Raw genomic sequence first — 16173 nt, 5'->3', positions numbered from 1 at the left:
CGTGAAAGCGCGACAGGATGCATATAAACGCGCTGGTGATCCCCCCTCCAAGGACGGCCTGGCTCGGCGGTAGAGCCTGATCTGAAGTCGACCCGAGGGGATTCATATTTCATTCCGGACCTCTCCTCCAAGTTCATGTAAGTCAGCTACGGGCTAGCTCCGTTCTTCTTGTACCTTCCTTCATCTGGTTCAACCCCCAGCATATACCTGCCTATGGTATATCACCAGCTGTCAACCTGGGCCGCTTCTGCCTTGTTGAAGGCAGACACATGGTATTCTCTGCATGCAACATAAAAAAAGTCTCCAACCTGTCCACCTCACGCAGGCACAGCTTGCATTAGCCCCGCCATCCTACCCCTCCATTGCCCCGCCCTGCACGGGAAGCTCTCTTTGTCCAGCCACAGCTTCCACAGCTCGGGCCTGTTCGAACAGCGATTAACCCAAATACTTGTAGCATCCCACCTCCTACCACCCCACTAAACCCAGCTTGTCTCGGTCCACGGAAGCGATTCCAAGAGACGCCATTCTCAGCAAGGGCGGCAGCCTCAGGCCTATCATAAATTGTGTCGCCAGTCACTGGCATCCGGTAGACATTTTTCTATTGTCATTACCTACTACAATGTCTGGCGAGGACACTTATGCTCCCCGGAGTCCGGATCTCTCTTCCTTCTATTCATCGGGCCCCACTCCGCCAGCGGAACAAGCACAAACCCAGCACTGGCCGCCGTTATCACAATCACAACCCCCGTCGCAGTTTTCTCCGCAACGGCCACACAAGCTTCCGCCTTCAAGTACATATTTTTCAGGCCAGCCAGCAGCAAACCAAAGCTCTCACCATTACCAACTTCATCAACCACAACCACAACCACAATCGCCACATCAGCAACCACAGCTCGCGACACCGCCTCAGGCCTTGGCGCAAACCGTACGACCATCCAAGAACCTCAGCGACATCACCAATCAGCCGCCCCTAAACACCAGCTTTAGCGGAGCCGCATACCCACCGCAGTCGCAGACTTACTCAACTTATATCCCCCAGTCTGCTGCTCCCGCGTCGCAACCCGCTTCGGCGTCCAGTTACACAGCTCCTTCGCCGCAATCATACCAAAACCGATCGTGGTACGGCGCAGACAATTATCAGTACCGTCCACAAAAGCCGATTCATCAGCAACAGCAGCAACAGACACCACTTCACGCGCAGCATTACACGTCCGGCGCGTTCACAACTCAACCTGCTGGCTTTCCCCACGGTCTAGACGGCACAGTCAGCCCACCGGGATCTCACGACGCGAACCACAACAGCAACAACATCAACTCCGGCAACCCCGCAAGCACGATGCCTCCCAAACGTGGGGCAGCTGCCCGACCCCCACCTCCCACCATCGAGCCCTCCCCAGTCAAGACAAAGTTCCCAACAGCGCGGATCAAGCGCATCATGCAGGCTGACGAAGAAGTAGGCAAGGTGGCACAGCAGACGCCTATCGCGGTGGGGAAAGCTTTGGAGCTTTTTATGGTGCAAATGGTGACTAAGAGCGCGGATCTAGCCCGGGAGAAGAACTCGAAGCGAGTATCAGCACAAATGCTGAAGCAAGTCGTCGAGGCGGACGAGCAATGGGACTTTCTGAGAGAAATCGTTAGTAGGGTTGAGACGACAGAAGAGAAAAAGGGAGGTCCTAGCAAATCCAAGAGCGCAGCCGAGACGGAAAGCGAGGACGAGGCACCCGAGAAGAAGAAGAGAGCCGGCAGGAGGAAGAAGGTAGCCTGAGCTCACGGTCTTGAATCGGCGATACAAGACTTATAATGACTGGTTGCAAACCAAGGACGGGAAAGCAGGCGTTACGGGGAAATGGACCAGGGATGGGCGGCGTGTTTGGGACAAGCGGGAGCAAACTATTGCTATTTCTCAGAGGAGCATTGATATACCGGTGTTTGTGCTTTAGCATCAAAGAGGATCTCGGTCTGAAAGAGATGGATGGCACTTGTTTTCATGGGATGGAGCGGAGTATTCTGACCTGGCAATGCCAGTTGAGGCTACACGAGCATGGCACTGGGGACGCGTTAGATTTTGTGTTTATATGAAGCAAGCATTGTGTTTTGTACCGAGTATCGTGGGTGATGACCGGAGATGTCGGTCTGCGGCAGAGACGGAGAACTGCTCTGGCTTGTTACTGATGGGCAACGGGATAAGCCGGGGCGTCGGGTCCAAGATAACGCAGCACACCACCTACCTACCATTTCGTCCAACTCATTCGTATGTGGGTTCGGCACTCTTGCAGATAGGGCGCCTCAGTACGTGCCGGGTTGGACCCTTCTAGATTTCACAATGGGTACCAGTCGCCCACCTAACCTTCAAAAATGCAAACGGCTAGACATTAGGCCGCATCTGCTACACTACGGCCATTCCCGATAACCGGAGTCTGCCCCTAGTGGAACCCCCCTACACTTTGCAACTATGTACTCGCAACTATGCCTGTAACTACAACACCTACCATGACTGATGCCGATAGGTAGGTGACAACGGGAAGCCCGTCCTCGTGAGCCGGATCGACAGGTGGGCATTCAGCCTTACCGAGACCACTTTTTGACCCCTGGTCCCCGACACTTTGCTGCTTGGTGCTAACGAAGCAATACTGTGAGGTTGTGTTTGCCCAATGCCCAATAAAGACGGGTGGCGCTGCCTGGTTGCAGCATCTCGTCACCTCCAACTTGACCGGTGCATAGAGCTGAGCTGAGAGGAAGCAGCATCCATCGGCATGAGCACCCAGTGAAATTTCTCGGCTTTTCGCTTTCCAAGAGGGTTGGCCATGCCCGCCCCCGCGCGCGTTTCCTTTGCCTTCCCTCCCACTTCCCCGTCACTGCCCCTGTCTTCCCCAAAGCTGCTTCGCTTGTCCCTGTCTCTTCTTATCTTAGTGCGCTTTTGACCGTTGCCGGCTAGCAGTGCCTATGCCCGCTACCGCTGCCGTGTTGGCTGAGCAGAAACCGACACCTGAAGAGGCACAACACATATGCGACGTGTCGATCACCGCCGTCTTACAACAGTCCTAGCGACACGGCCATGGCAGGTTGAAGGGCAGGTAGAACGAATGGGGCTTGCGCGGCGTCATCCACGTCCATGATGCCAGCCCAGGGCCGTAACACAGCGGCCCCCAGCCTTCTTCCCCCCGTGGACAACGAGGCTACAACGCCTTTCTCGGACCTCTTCAACAGCGGTTTTGATCGCGCGGCCATCGACGCAACCCTACAGTTTGTTGATCGCAACATCATCATTGCACCAAACGGCCGCCGCTACCGGTTAGAAGAGCTTCCCGATCCCGCACCAGGACAACTCCCCAGCCCAGCGTCTGCTTCCGCTTCGGCCCCTTTTACACCACCTCCGTCTGCCAGTCCCCCAAGTTATCAAGCCGCTCCGACTGCGAGGACGCCGCCGATAGCAAGCCGCGCGCCGCCGGTTGCCAGTTCTCTTTCGAGCTCACTCTCCTTTAAGACATTTGCGACATGGGGGAGGTCGCCGTCGAATGCCAACTCGCATTCGCATTCCTCCCCTCGAAGGCATAACCCACCACCACCACAACCACAACCACCACCGCCCCAGAGCCCGATTCATGAAGCCAGCACGATGATGGCCCAGCTCAGCGTCGGCAGCAACCATTTTGGGGTCAACCCTTTGTACGGACAGTCAGATGGCGGGGTGCAAGCGGCCGAAGCCTTGACGGATCCCTACATGGGCGTCCCTGGAGTGGCGCCGGCAACCCCGCGAAGTGCAACGGCTTCACCCAGGGGTTCCATATCGCAAACACAGCAGCACCCACCGTCGTCACCACAGCAGTACCTGGAGCCTTCAAGCCAACATGCCCACCATGCTCGCATGTCATCCGTGTCGTCTGGGAGTGGGAACCCACATCAGACACGCTGGACCAGCCCCGATTACGTCGGCTATACGCAACAAGCAGTCAACGCCTCCCGCCAACTGCCGCCGACGACGACTGGCCTACCATCACTCCTAGGGGAGTCAATACCAATAGTATCGAGCAGCCCATCAGCGTCATCACTCTCACCAACTCTGGCAACACTGCCTACGTCATCTTCCTACTCGTCCTCCAACTCGAACTATCTCCACCAATATTACAACCAGTCTCACCCGCATCCACGAAGGATATCAGACCCTCTATCACCCCCGACGCCATCGCCCTCAGAAGTAGAGAAGGAGTTTTACAACGGACCAGGGATTCGAGGACACCATCACTACCCGCCGCTGTATCACCATGTGCCTACATCGGATTACGTAGCATCACCGTCTGTTGTGGCAAGACAGCCGAGTTACGCTAGTTTTGGGGCAACACCAACGCAGGAATATGGCGGGGGAGGGGAATATGACACCTTGACGCCGGTGGTGGTGATGCACCCGATGCAGAGCACTACCGATGTAGCGGGAACCCCTGGAATGGCCCCGTCGATGATGTCGAGCGATGGGGGGAGCACGGGGAGGGACAATGTGCTGCCAGGGGAGGACCTGGTGTTTGATGGGTATGCTTCTCCAACCGCCAAACGAAACATGAGGTGTCCAGTAAGCTAATAAAGTGGAAACAGCCCGGTCAGATCCGCCCATTCTCTCACCAACCCAATATGGCAGGAGGGCGTCTTGAAGGTCTTTAGAAATAACTTGACCAACGACCTTCGGTTCCACTGTAAAGCGCCAAAAGAGTCAGAAACATATTGGAGTTTGTGCCCCCCTCTTCCGGCAGTAGTTCAGACGGAAGATACTGACTAAGAACCAACAGTGAAATCCATCAATGCCCAACTCGTCCCAGCATATGCCTATGATCAACGACTCCCAAACGTGGTCTACATCCGCGATAGGGAATCAGAACAGGGCCCGGGAAGCGGGTATATGTCATCTTCTTCGCAGGCAGGAACAGGAAGACCAAGCGGGATATATCAGTTTGACAAACCGGCGGCGTTATTCGACTTTCAGGCTCGCCTGACAAGTCAGAAGGTGGTGCTTGATATCCAAAGTGTTAAGTTGGTCACGCTAAACAAAAGCGGGTCGAGGGAGATAGAGAAGTACTCTGGGGTTAGGCTGCAGATCTGGCACGAGAGTAACGAAGGTGGAAGGAGAAGTGGCGGGGGGCCATCAGCAGAAGTGGCTAGTTTTGTAACAGCTGGGACGGCGTTAAGTGGACCGTTGAGGGAGAGATTGGTAGCCAGCAGTTCAAGGCTGATGGTTTATTTGGGACGTTCGGGGGAGTACATCACTTTGTTTAGTAAGTTTGCTGTTTGTGCTCGGACGAAATTTGGGGTGGTTGTGCTGACTGATTGGGGAATTAGTCACCGATGATTTGGATATTAAGCTGGAAGGGCAGACGATTGTGAAGTTGAAACCAAGAAAGGGGCCGGGGCCGTTTACAAGGAGGGTGTCACGGTGGCCGGGGGTGAAAGGTATGCCTATCCTCTTTCGTCTGGAAATGCAAGGCAATGAAGTTGACAATAAACAGCACATATGGAAAAAGGCATAGGTTCCGAGCCTGCTGGATTAGACATCCATGGTCAACAAGGGGAGGAAGACGTGGAAAAGTACGATTTGTACAAGACTTTTGAGATTGAGTTTGAGAACTCGCCAAGTACGTCTCTTGTCCCTTCTCACTTTCTGGCGACGAATACTAACAAGAGAGCACGCAGGTCAAGACAACTTTGTCCAAAAATGGAAAGAAGTCCTTCACCAACGGCGACGAGAACGCCAGCGATTAGAACAAATACAAGAAGAGATGACGAGCACGGGTGGTTTACACGGGCGACAAGCCAGGGAGTTGTTTTGGTGATGTGATTTGGGGCAACAAATCGTCCGAGCGTGGGGGGGTATATGAACACGGTGAGGTACAAAGCAGCAGAGAGACGGAAGGAACATACATCATGTGAAACGTCATATATTATGAACAGAGTCGGCCTATCCAAGGGGATGGTATATATACATTGGACGAGAGATAGCGATGGATTTTTTCTTATCTTGTATAGGGACAGATGGGACGGGGGTTCATAAGGTCAGGTTGGGGTACGATACCATAACATACTATACCATTTTTTGCAATTTACCTATGAGATCTAAGATTCAGGTGTATAACTACAGGCGGGAGCAATGTCTGTGTGAACGTTCGGGTACAAGCCGAAGCAAGTCGAACGATGGGAGCAGCTTCCAGGAGCAATAACAATAGCGATCCTGCTAATATCTTTGCACATGGGACGAAAACTCCTACCCATCAACAACCCCCGACGAAAATCACCGTCAAAGGCAAAAGCGGCACAGCCTTTTCCGTCCCAGCACTCCAGGAAATATCCAAACCTAAGTCAAGAAATCCTACACAAAACCTGAACGATAGATCAAAGCTTTACCAAACTCAGTTACCGACTTCCACAAGAGGAGGCGGTGTTCTGCAGTATTTCAAACTCCTCGGTCAACAAAACCAACACCAGCCGAAAAGCCTGTGAGAGGAGAAAAGCGGGGCAAGGGTTCTTCCCCAGATTTTGAACTGGCTGATTACGGGCGAGTGTCCCGCCCGGGAGCGCCCCGCCTGCCCGCCCGACGGTAGCAAGTGTTTCTTTCCTCTTCAATAACCCGACGTTCCACAGCCTGGAACTTCTTTGACCAGCAGTTCTGGTCAATCATGATCCTGGCCCAAATCCAGAAGTTCATGAATTTCGTCTACGTGCTTGTGCTTGATGATATGAGTTTTGTCTCAGGCCACCAGCGTTGTTGGGTTCCTGGTTACTGGTTCTTTCCTGCGGCCCCACTATGGGCGAGGAGCACCACCGCGAGGAGGCGCGCGCCGATCAATCTGAACAGCTGGGGAGGAGGGGACGAATAATAAGAAAATGTTAAGCGAGCCATGTGGTGGCCCTGTCGAGGTGAGGTGAGTTTTGAGATGGCATGGTGGCGTGGAGGGGCACAAATAATGGTACTGATTTTCCGGGATGGAAGAATGGATTGTTTCATGAGACATGGGATTTTTATATGTACACTGAAGATAATATATTTTGAAAAAAGGAGCAAGTTGAAGATAAGGCTGGAGCTGAGATGAGAGGCGGGGAGAGATGACCCGAGCGTGCTTGGACGCCGTTGGGATGTTTCAGTAGGGGTCTAGCAGCGGCTGTAATTACACTTGGGAGTTTTGAATGAAATCCATTCACACTCACTCATTGACAAAACATCAAATTCCAAAACTCACCTTATCACCGCAATCAAGGTCAAATTCCACACTCCTGTCAGATCACCAGCACGGCACGGCCCAAACCTCTGGGTTCCATTTCCACAAACTCCCAAAAAGTCATGCATCTCGTGGGAAGGCCAGCGTCGCATCAAGCACCCAAGAGGTAAGAATCCAAAAACTGTCGACAAGGGTCCATCATTGGCTGTGTCTCGCTGGCGGTCCCCTCTGCTGCAACCAACCCAACCCAAAAGCATGATAATAGTGATAAAAAACCGACAAGAGGAGCGCAGCCAGGCGGGAAGGCTTGGCTTGGCTGGATTTCGAGCATGACCAGGGAGCTGGGTTTAGTCTAGCTGAACCTCTCATCAATCAATTCGCCTTCTCTCTCTCTCTCCCCTATATTTTCATTTTCGCTTTCAACGACCTGTCTTTCTTTTCAATGTTACAAAATCTGCCTTGTCAGCGAATTTTGACAAGATAATTTCCATTTTGGATACCGCCATTTGAAGAACTGAAGACTTATCTCATCTTGTACTTTTGTTGCTGCAGGACGGGGCAAGAAGGACGCGCCACTGAATGCGGGTACGGATACCCGGCACACACACCACAGCACAGCCAGAGGATGTTGAAAGTGAGGCTCGTTGCTTGACCGAGGACTCGATTGAGAAGAGACGGATCGAACTACACCAGCAACTTGACGTCAGTTTTGTTAGCGATCTAGGCAGAAAGAAACAAGCGCCGATAGACACAACCTGTCTCAGCCCACTTGTCTCACGGTGTACTTGACCCAGATCCCAGCTCATATCTACACAGCACCACCACACAGGCAGATTCACCCAACCCACATTTCCAACCACTAAACCACCCAGCCTCATCACCACTCACCCTACGTGGGAGTGAGTGAGAGGCCAGGCAGGCTACCGAATATATCAACTCGTTCACCGAGCACTACTCGCACCCCAATCTTATCACCAATCTTAATCCCCCAGCAGCTCGGCTCAGCTCAGCCCCTTTCCCTTCCACATCACCACTCGGTGTGTGGTGAGGAATTCAGCCAGTCCAACCACAATGCAAGAACCAGAGATCTTCACCCAGCCCATCACCTCCAAAGACCGAATCGACGGCTCCCAATCCCCCAACGGTCTCGAATTAGACACCTACCGCGGCACAATCTACAGCAATGGCCTCTCCTCCCCCGGTGGAAACGGCCACGGCGGCAGTCGCGGTGGTCCCAACGACGACAATTCCTCCGATGATTACCACGACTTCGTTTACCCAGAAGAACGCAAGCTAGGGACATGGTCGACCGCTTTCCTAATCATCAACCGGGTGGTGGGCGCCGGCATCTTCAGCACGCCAAGTAGTATCATTCTCAGTATCAACAGCGTGGGCATGACGTTGCTGTTTTGGGTGCTGGGGGGTATTATGACTTTTTGGTGTGTACTGCCTGCCCTCTTATAGATCCCCTTTTTGTGACGATGACTGACATGTTTTATAGCGGGTATGATCAAACACCACTAAAGCTCACTTACCTCTCCTCTCAGCAGTCAAATACTAACCCCTCTATAACCCAGCCTCTTCGTCTACCTAGAATACGGCACCGCCCTCCCCCGCTCCGGCGGCGAAAAAGTCTACCTCGAGCGCGTCTACCAACGGCCAAGATACTTGGCAACCTGCATCTTCGCCGTGCAGTTCGTCTTCTTCGCCATCTCCACCGCCAACTCGATCTCCTTCAGCTCCTACCTTCTCCGCGCCGCCAAAGGCAGCAGCGGCAATGAGGAATACCTCCGAAGCCAGCAGCTCCAGCCCAACATCAACGACCCCGAAGACGAGCGCCAATGGCTCACCCGAGGCATCGCCGTTGCAGCCATCACGGTCGTCTGTCTCATCCACGCTTTTGCCCCGAGATGGGGTATCTGGCTCAGCAACGGGTTGGGGGCCTTCAAGTTAGTGTTGCTGAGTCTGTTAGTCTGCACTGGTTTTGCGGCATTGGCGGGAAAGACGGCCAGTCCGAGGCCGGAGCCGAGTAACTTTTCGAGTTTCAATGGCCCGGAAATGGAAACTGCGAATGCGAGGACGCTGGATACTGGTCCGCCAATGGCGCAGACAGCGGCGGGGTATGCGTTGGGCCTGTTGCAGGTGCTATACTCGTATGGAGGGTGGGAGAATGCAAACTATGTGTTGACCGAGGTGAGGAATGCACCGACCACGTTGAGGAGAGCGGCGCCCATTGCGATTAGTATCGTTACGGTGTTGTATGTGTTGGCGAATATTGCTTATGTGAGTATTTCCCTGTTGGTTTGTTTTTTATCAAAAAGGGGGACTAACACGGTTGAATCAGTTTTCTGCCATGACGAAAGATCAGATGGCCAATTCGAGAGTGGTAGTTGCTGCTCAGTTTTTCGAGAACGTCTGGGGGAAGAGCGTCTTCGTTCAGAGGGTTTTGCCGTTGTTTATCGGGTTTTCCTCGCTGGGCAACGTGTTTGCCCAGTCGTTCGCCATGCCTCGTGTGAAGCAGGAGTTGGCCAAGGAGGGTGTCTTGCCATGGTCACGGTTCTGGGCGAGTGACTGGCCGTTCAATGCTCCATCCGGTGCCATCTTTCTCCACTGGATTGTGACAACAGTCTTCATCCTTGCCTCGCAGACGTCAGACGTGTACACCTTTGTCACCAACGTCTTCGTGTACAGCTCGAACTGGATCAAGATCCTTCTTGCTGTTGGGCTGGTGTACCTGAACTTTACGCCCTCGGAGCGGTGGGCGGAGCAGAGGACTACCTTCCGGAGCTCGCCCTTGTTGACGATTTTCTGGACGGTGTCGTTGCTGTTTGTGCAGGCGGCGACGTTCATTCCGAACCAGGTGTTTACGACGGAGAGATTGCCGTACTACGTCGTACCCACGTTGGGTACGAGTCTGTTGGCGATCGGGACGGCATACTGGCTGATTTGGGCAAAGGTGCTGCCCGCGTTTGGATACCATATCCAGCATGAGATTGTCCAGATGCCTGATGGTAGCGAGAGAGTGAAGTACAAGGTGAGTTGCTTGAGGCTGGACTGCTTGAGAAGTGAACATGAGCTAACAGTTATTACAGAGAGTCAGACCAAAAAAGAAGAGAAAAAGACAAGGCCAATGGCAACGTCCGAGGAGGCAGTCGGTGTGGTGATACATTGACGTATTTGTTGTATATAAGGATGATTGTAAATAACTGTTAATGTTGAATACGGCAGAGGCCGAGCCATGGATCCCACCCCTTGAGAAGCAGTGACGTAGACGTAGATAGATTGTTGTAAGAGACAGAGTATTGAAAGTTAGGGTTGGGGTTGTCGATAGTGGATGTGTTCAGGGAGGCAGTAACCAGACTAAATGAGAAGAAAATTTCATAGAAACCATGCTCCCGGTTTTATAGTTTTAGAACGGCCGGGAAAGCCTTTATATGTTTTCGACTCCCGTCTTCATCGGGAAGGTTGAGCCTCCGTATAAAGAAGGTGCAGGGAAAATGCCGAGCCGGAGCGTCGGCAGGTGGGGCAGCTCCCTGGAGCCCCTGGAATTGGCCAAATGGAGCTTTTGGATCGGTTGTCCTCAGCGTCGTGTCGGAAAGCTTCGACATCACCGACATCTCCATCTTTTGCCAAGTTAGCTACCTATTCTTTTGTGTGGCAGCCATGCTACAACTGATACCTCTATCCCAACGTGACGTCAAACCCCGACTCTAACTGAGCGAGAGCAGAGCATGCTGTCTCCCCGCCGTCTGATCTCGTCTCGTCCTCTGCCACCGAACCGAGTGCCCGCCGCCCCGTTTCCCCGTGTTGCCCGAGTGCCAGGCCCGCTGCCCGCTGCCCGCTGTTCGTCCCCCGCGCCGTAAACGCGTGAACCGGTCCTTCGCAAACATCCTTACCTACCACACGCACACCAATCAACCAATGTCTTGGGACTTGCTTCAGCGGTTCCTCGAGAGCGATGTCTTTAACCAGAATCCTTTCCTCTCGGTGTCGTACCTCTCGTATGTTACTCCTAGCGTCCAGCGCATAGGACAGGACAGCTGTTACAAATACAAAAAAGCCACGGACCGCTGACCGCTTGCCTCCCACCTCTGCAGACGATATGCCGACCACATAGGCATTCACTATGTGCTGTGCAACAAGCTTCGCCAATTTCCCTACGAGGACATCGAGTTCTTCCTGCCGCAACTGTGCCATCTTATTATAAGCGTCGACAATGAGTCCATGGCTCTGGAGGAATTCCTCCTGGACCTATGCGAGGAGTCGGTGACAGCAGCGCTCCTGGTTCGTTTCTTTGGTTCAGCATATGCACCGCAAACCTCGGTATACTGACCATCGTGGCTAGACCTTTTGGTTGTTTCAAACTTACCTCCATGACCTCTCGTCGAATCCTCAAACCGAGGCTTTCAGTACTTGCCGCCGAGTCTACAACAAGGTGCAACACATAGTGTTTGGGGTATCAGACGTTAGGAGACAGGAAAAGATTGTGGAAAATGCACTGCCGGTGACTGTCTTGGGGAGCTTCGTGTTGGCGAGCATTGCTTTGCCCATGTTGCCTGGCTGGGCGGGACCCCTTGCTGTTGCGCAAGCGAGAAGACCACGCCCTGTTATCGAAAGCATCGCCGAGCCAGTCGCCGCTGCTCCTCAGACTAAGAATAAGAATGTGCCTGCTAGAGCACATACTGTGACGGCCGGGAGTAGCAGGTCCAAACGCGCAAAGGAGAGTCGCATAGCAAGCGCCCCAGACGTCAAGGTTCAGCCCACTTCCCAGAACAACTCGCCCAAAAAACACAGGACCAAACCGTCAAGACCCGGTACGTCTGGGAGCGTAGCGGAGGCACCATTGCCAGAACCAAGCCGGCCTGCTCCAGTCGAAAGTCTGGAAAATCTCAGCCTTGAAGCACGCATCAGCTCGGCATCCTTACCGCTACCTGATTCTCGACCTCGTATCGTTACCAGACCCACCACTCCCCTGACAGCTGGCCTACGGCCGCACGACATGTCTAGGAAACATTCGCACAGCGTCAAGACCATGCTGAACCAAGCTGAGATGACCAATGAGCAAAAAATACGGCTCTTGAGACAAAACTACTTTCGCTGCCAGACAGCTTTCCTGACAGCATTGGAGGATATCTCGAACCGCTTGGTGATTGTGCCTAAGCCGGCTCGTCTGAGTGCTCTGCGCGCCGAGCTTGCCTTGATCGCCAGGGACTTGCCTGCCGAGGTCGATATCCCAGTGTTGTGCCCGCCTACTCTAGTAGACGGCTCACCATCGAAAAGCCGCCACCACAGAATAGTCCGGTTGAACCCGGCCGAGGCAACAGTTCTTAACAGTGCTGAAAAAGTGCCGTATCTACTCATGGTGGAAATTCTGAGGGACGATTTTACCTTTGATCCTGACACCCAGGATAACCAGAGGCTGCTTACGACTCTACTGGCCGAGCAGGGGACGAGGAAAAGAATATTCGATTTATCTGATGCCCCTAGCATACCTTCCGTTTCCCGGACACCACCGGCCGAGCCAGTGGTGGATAGCGTTTTCGAGCCAGCTTCTGGAGATCTGGGGGCTTCGCCTATGCTCAAGCCCTCAGATGACGATCTATTTGGCCCTGTACCGCCATTGCCAAGAACTCAATCGCTCCGGGTTGGAAACCCAAATATCGCTGTTTCTGGGGCTGTAGACAACAAGACAACGCCTCGACACTCTATCCACACTAGTATCTCTGGGTCACCTAGTCCTCCGGCTAGAAGCCGTACTTTGACTATCAGCAACCCGCGAAACAACTCTGTCGATCAGCCTGACTTTTCGGCACTGGCTATTCATATGCGAACGGCATCTCAGATGCTGGCCCAGCTGGACGCAACCAGCGGGAAGCGTCCAAAACAAGAAGTAGCGGCCATCCGCGCCAAGATCATTGCAAGCATGCAGAGTCTGGAGGAGCAGAGCTTTGATCTGGATGACGGCCATGGACCAACGTTTGACACCATCATAGCCAAGAGCGAGGTGGGCTCCGCTGCTGCGGCCAGCAATCATAACGCCAATGGAACAACAGACATGGAAAACGAAGGCAGTGCCGGCCCTGAACCAGCAAATATCAACGCCAATGCCGGTATTGACAGGATGGAAAATGACATCAAGACGGGTGGTCTTCAGCGCAAGGGTGACCGTGACGATCCCAGCGCGGCGGTCTTTGGAGAGGCGTGGGAGGTGAAGAAGGAGCGGATCCGCAAGTCTTCGCCGTACGGATGGATGAAGAACTGGGACCTTATGAGCGTCATTATCAAGACAGGCTCTGACTTGAGGCAGGAGGCGTTTGCGTGCCAGTTGATTCGAGTCTGCCACAAGATCTGGGTGGATGCTGGGGTGCCGGTGTGGGTGAAGCTCATGCGGATCCTGGTGACGGGAGAATCATCTGGCTTGATCGAGACGATTGCCAACGGCGTATCCCTTCACTCCATCAAGCGCAGCCTGACGATGGCGTCGATCGAGTCGGGGCAGAACCCAAGGAGGAGGATCGCCACGCTCAAGGACCATTTCGTGAAAGTGTTTGGCAAGCCTGACAGCGAGGGGTACAAGGCTGGCGTGGACGCTTTCAAGAGATCGCTGGCGGCGTACAGCGTTATTTCTTATGTGCTCCAGCTCAAGGACAGGCACAACGGGAACGTGCTGATTGACAACGAGGGGCACATTATTCACATCGACTTTGGGTTCATGCTGTCGAACTCGCCGGGGTCGGTTGGGTTTGAGGCGGCGCCGTTCAAGTTTACGTATGAGTATGTGGATGTGCTGGGGGGTGTTGGGTCGCCTGATTATGAGGATTTTAAGAAGCTTTGCAAGCAGGCTTTTCAGGGTGAGTTTTCTATTGGGATATCGTGACAATAGGTGATGTTAACATGTGGGCAATAGCTCTTCGACGATCAGCGGATAATATCATCGACCTGGTCAGCATGATGGGGCGGGAGAGCAAGATGCCTTGTTATGGAGCGGGCGTCACGCAGGTCACGGCGGCATTGAGGCAGAGGTTTCAGCTGCAGCTGAGCGCGGATGAGGCGGAGCAGTTTGTTGAGACGGATTTGATTGGGAAGTCGTTGGGGAGTTATTACACAAGGCTGTGAGTTTTTCTGCCACCCTTACATCGTCCATAATACACTGACACGAAAGGTGCAAAATAGTTATGATACCTTTCAATATAGAACACAGGGAATCTACTGAGCGGGCGAGGTAGAGTAAGGACAAGGACAAGACAGGTTGGTGAGGGAGTGCAGGGGGGTGGTGTTAATAGGAGCGTGGTTTTTTCTTCTCTTTTTTACAAGATGGTTTCTGGTGTTGGGTGGGGGGAGGCGGTCATACAAAGACACACATATTTTTACAAACAAAAAGCGAGGAAGCAGCACAGCCAGCATATCTTGGACGGCGTTTTTTATTTTCATATAAAAGGGATGATGACTGTTTGATTGTAGAGATGGGGAAAGGGGGGCGTGATGTATTTGAAGAGTTGGAAAGTTTGGCGGTCATACGTGGCAAGATTCCCATGGTTTTTTCGGTGTTGGGAGATGGGGTTTTAAAGGTTGTTAAAGGGGATGGGGTCTGTGGATATAGATTGGTGTGATGGGTAGTTGGTGTTAATGAATGAGAAGAAGGGATGTTGACGCCGACTGTGTGAAGATATGCTGGTTATACTGAAGATTTTGTCCCCTTGTTCAAATGTAGGAAGGATGTTTTCTTATCAAGGTGAGAGAAACGCCGAAGAGGGAACTCAATTTCATAGAGTTGCCGTATGACATTGGTGGTCATGGTCAGCCATTTTCGAAGGCTTACTGACTAGGTAAGGCACTTTTGAAGAATACTCTTCACTGTTTTTTTCAGGCCCCATATTCCCAGTAGTTTGCAGTCTCCATTCTTTTTTTTCTTTTCTTTTTTGACAACGACGTGCTCAGACGATAGTCGTTGGTTTAGGGTGTGATGATCATCCCGCGAGGCTGCCGTCAGCCTTGAAATGTTGCAGATTCTTGCCGGTTTTGGGGAGGCTGCTATGTGGGAGAATCCGGGAATGGGGTTACAATCATGGGCGTGATGGAAGGGGAAGATTTTTACGTAGATCGGATAACGGCTATTGAGCACATTGGTTTTGTGCTGTGTTAGATCTGTGGTGATGTGATGGTGGGAAGTACTTTTGTTGGTGGTGCGGGTAAAGGTGGAAGAATGGTGTAAGTGAAAGGTCTAACTGGTGTGAAGTGCCCGATATATGGTGTAAGTGATGAATGATGCACCTAATTGGTGCCAAACATGGAAACCATTGGACGACCTGGGGACGCAGGGGCAATCATGGTTTCTTTCTTTTTTTGGATGACATTAACGTCTAGAAACTGGGAGGAAGAGATAAAAGGGGTGTGGTGTAAGGGAAAGATACCGTGCAGAAACAGGGTCAGATCATCGGGTAACGCTGTCTCCCAAAAAGGGATTGTTCGTATGGGCGCCTAGAACCTCTGATGAGTATGGGTTCGAGGAGTGTGGGTGCAATCGGGAGTGGGCGCCCCTAAACATGCATATTGGCTGCCCGAATTTTATCGGCTGGGTTGTTGAAGAAAGCAGGTAATAAATTTACAGACGGGACATTTAGTTGTAGTAGTAGCAGGGCGAGGAGTGTCTCACTTGGTTGGCGGCAGTGTATTCTCGGGGGACGGTAGACAAGTTAGGTCATGTTATTAGGACGGGAAGAAATGTGGGTGGGTACCTTGTTGTTGGTTTTCTTGGTAGGGAGAAAGTTGAAGCCATCACGACGTCTTGGCGTTTTAGTGTCCTCGTGACAAAGGGCGGCTTAGGGGCGGTGTGGTGATGCCGCTCTGCTTCGTCTTGATAGGATTTGATAGAGGGAGTGATGAACTCGAAGCATGATAGGTCTAATACACCCAGACCGCCAGTTCTGTGAATCACCTCACTTCGTCGACGTGATCCGCAGCTGGGTTAAAGCCTTTG

At 52.7% G+C, this 16173-nt stretch overlaps 4 protein-coding genes across 4 annotated transcripts; all 4 read left to right on the top strand.

Annotated features, from left to right (window-relative positions):
- Nucleotides 1–619: 619 nt before the first annotated feature.
- On the top strand, nucleotides 620–1765 carry QC764_702460 (uncharacterized protein; the record flags this gene model as incomplete). Its single annotated transcript, XM_062949909.1, has 1 exon — nucleotides 620–1765. The coding sequence occupies one exon, from the start codon at nucleotides 620–622 to the stop codon at nucleotides 1763–1765; it is 1146 nt and encodes a 381-aa protein (XP_062796046.1).
- A 1347-nt stretch (nucleotides 1766–3112) lies between these two features.
- QC764_702470 (uncharacterized protein) lies at nucleotides 3113–6330 on the top strand (the record flags this gene model as incomplete). The annotated part of the gene is made up of 6 exons (XM_062949910.1): nucleotides 3113–4524; nucleotides 4588–4718; nucleotides 4779–5261; nucleotides 5326–5436; nucleotides 5493–5618; nucleotides 5677–6330. 6 exons carry the CDS (start codon nucleotides 3113–3115, stop codon nucleotides 5814–5816), a joined length of 2403 nt encoding a protein of 800 aa, XP_062796045.1. The 3' UTR covers nucleotides 5817–6330.
- Nucleotides 6331–7235: 905 nt separating this feature from the next.
- On the top strand, nucleotides 7236–10594 carry QC764_702480 (uncharacterized protein). The gene is made up of 4 exons (XM_062949911.1): nucleotides 7236–8635; nucleotides 8771–9479; nucleotides 9541–10230; nucleotides 10289–10594. The coding sequence occupies exons 1-4, from the start codon at nucleotides 8268–8270 to the stop codon at nucleotides 10358–10360; spliced, it is 1839 nt and encodes a 612-aa protein (XP_062796044.1). The 5' UTR covers nucleotides 7236–8267; the 3' UTR covers nucleotides 10361–10594.
- A 203-nt stretch (nucleotides 10595–10797) lies between these two features.
- Nucleotides 10798–14852, top strand: PIK1 (Phosphatidylinositol 4-kinase pik1alpha (PI4-kinase)(PtdIns-4-kinase)). Its single transcript, XM_062949912.1, has 5 exons — nucleotides 10798–11197; nucleotides 11294–11480; nucleotides 11542–14047; nucleotides 14104–14308; nucleotides 14370–14852. Exons 1-5 carry the CDS (start codon nucleotides 11118–11120, stop codon nucleotides 14407–14409), a joined length of 3018 nt encoding a protein of 1005 aa, XP_062796043.1. The 5' UTR covers nucleotides 10798–11117; the 3' UTR covers nucleotides 14410–14852.
- The last annotated feature ends 1321 nt before the right edge of the window (nucleotides 14853–16173 follow it).

This window comes from Podospora pseudoanserina (assembly GCF_035222485.1).
Source record: "Podospora pseudoanserina strain CBS 124.78 chromosome 7 map unlocalized CBS124.78p_7.2, whole genome shotgun sequence".
In the NCBI taxonomy this organism is placed as follows: Eukaryota; Fungi; Ascomycota; class Sordariomycetes; order Sordariales; family Podosporaceae; genus Podospora; species Podospora pseudoanserina.
The sequence above is the reverse complement of the archived record's forward strand: the minus strand, read 5'-3'. Positions and strand labels throughout refer to the sequence as shown.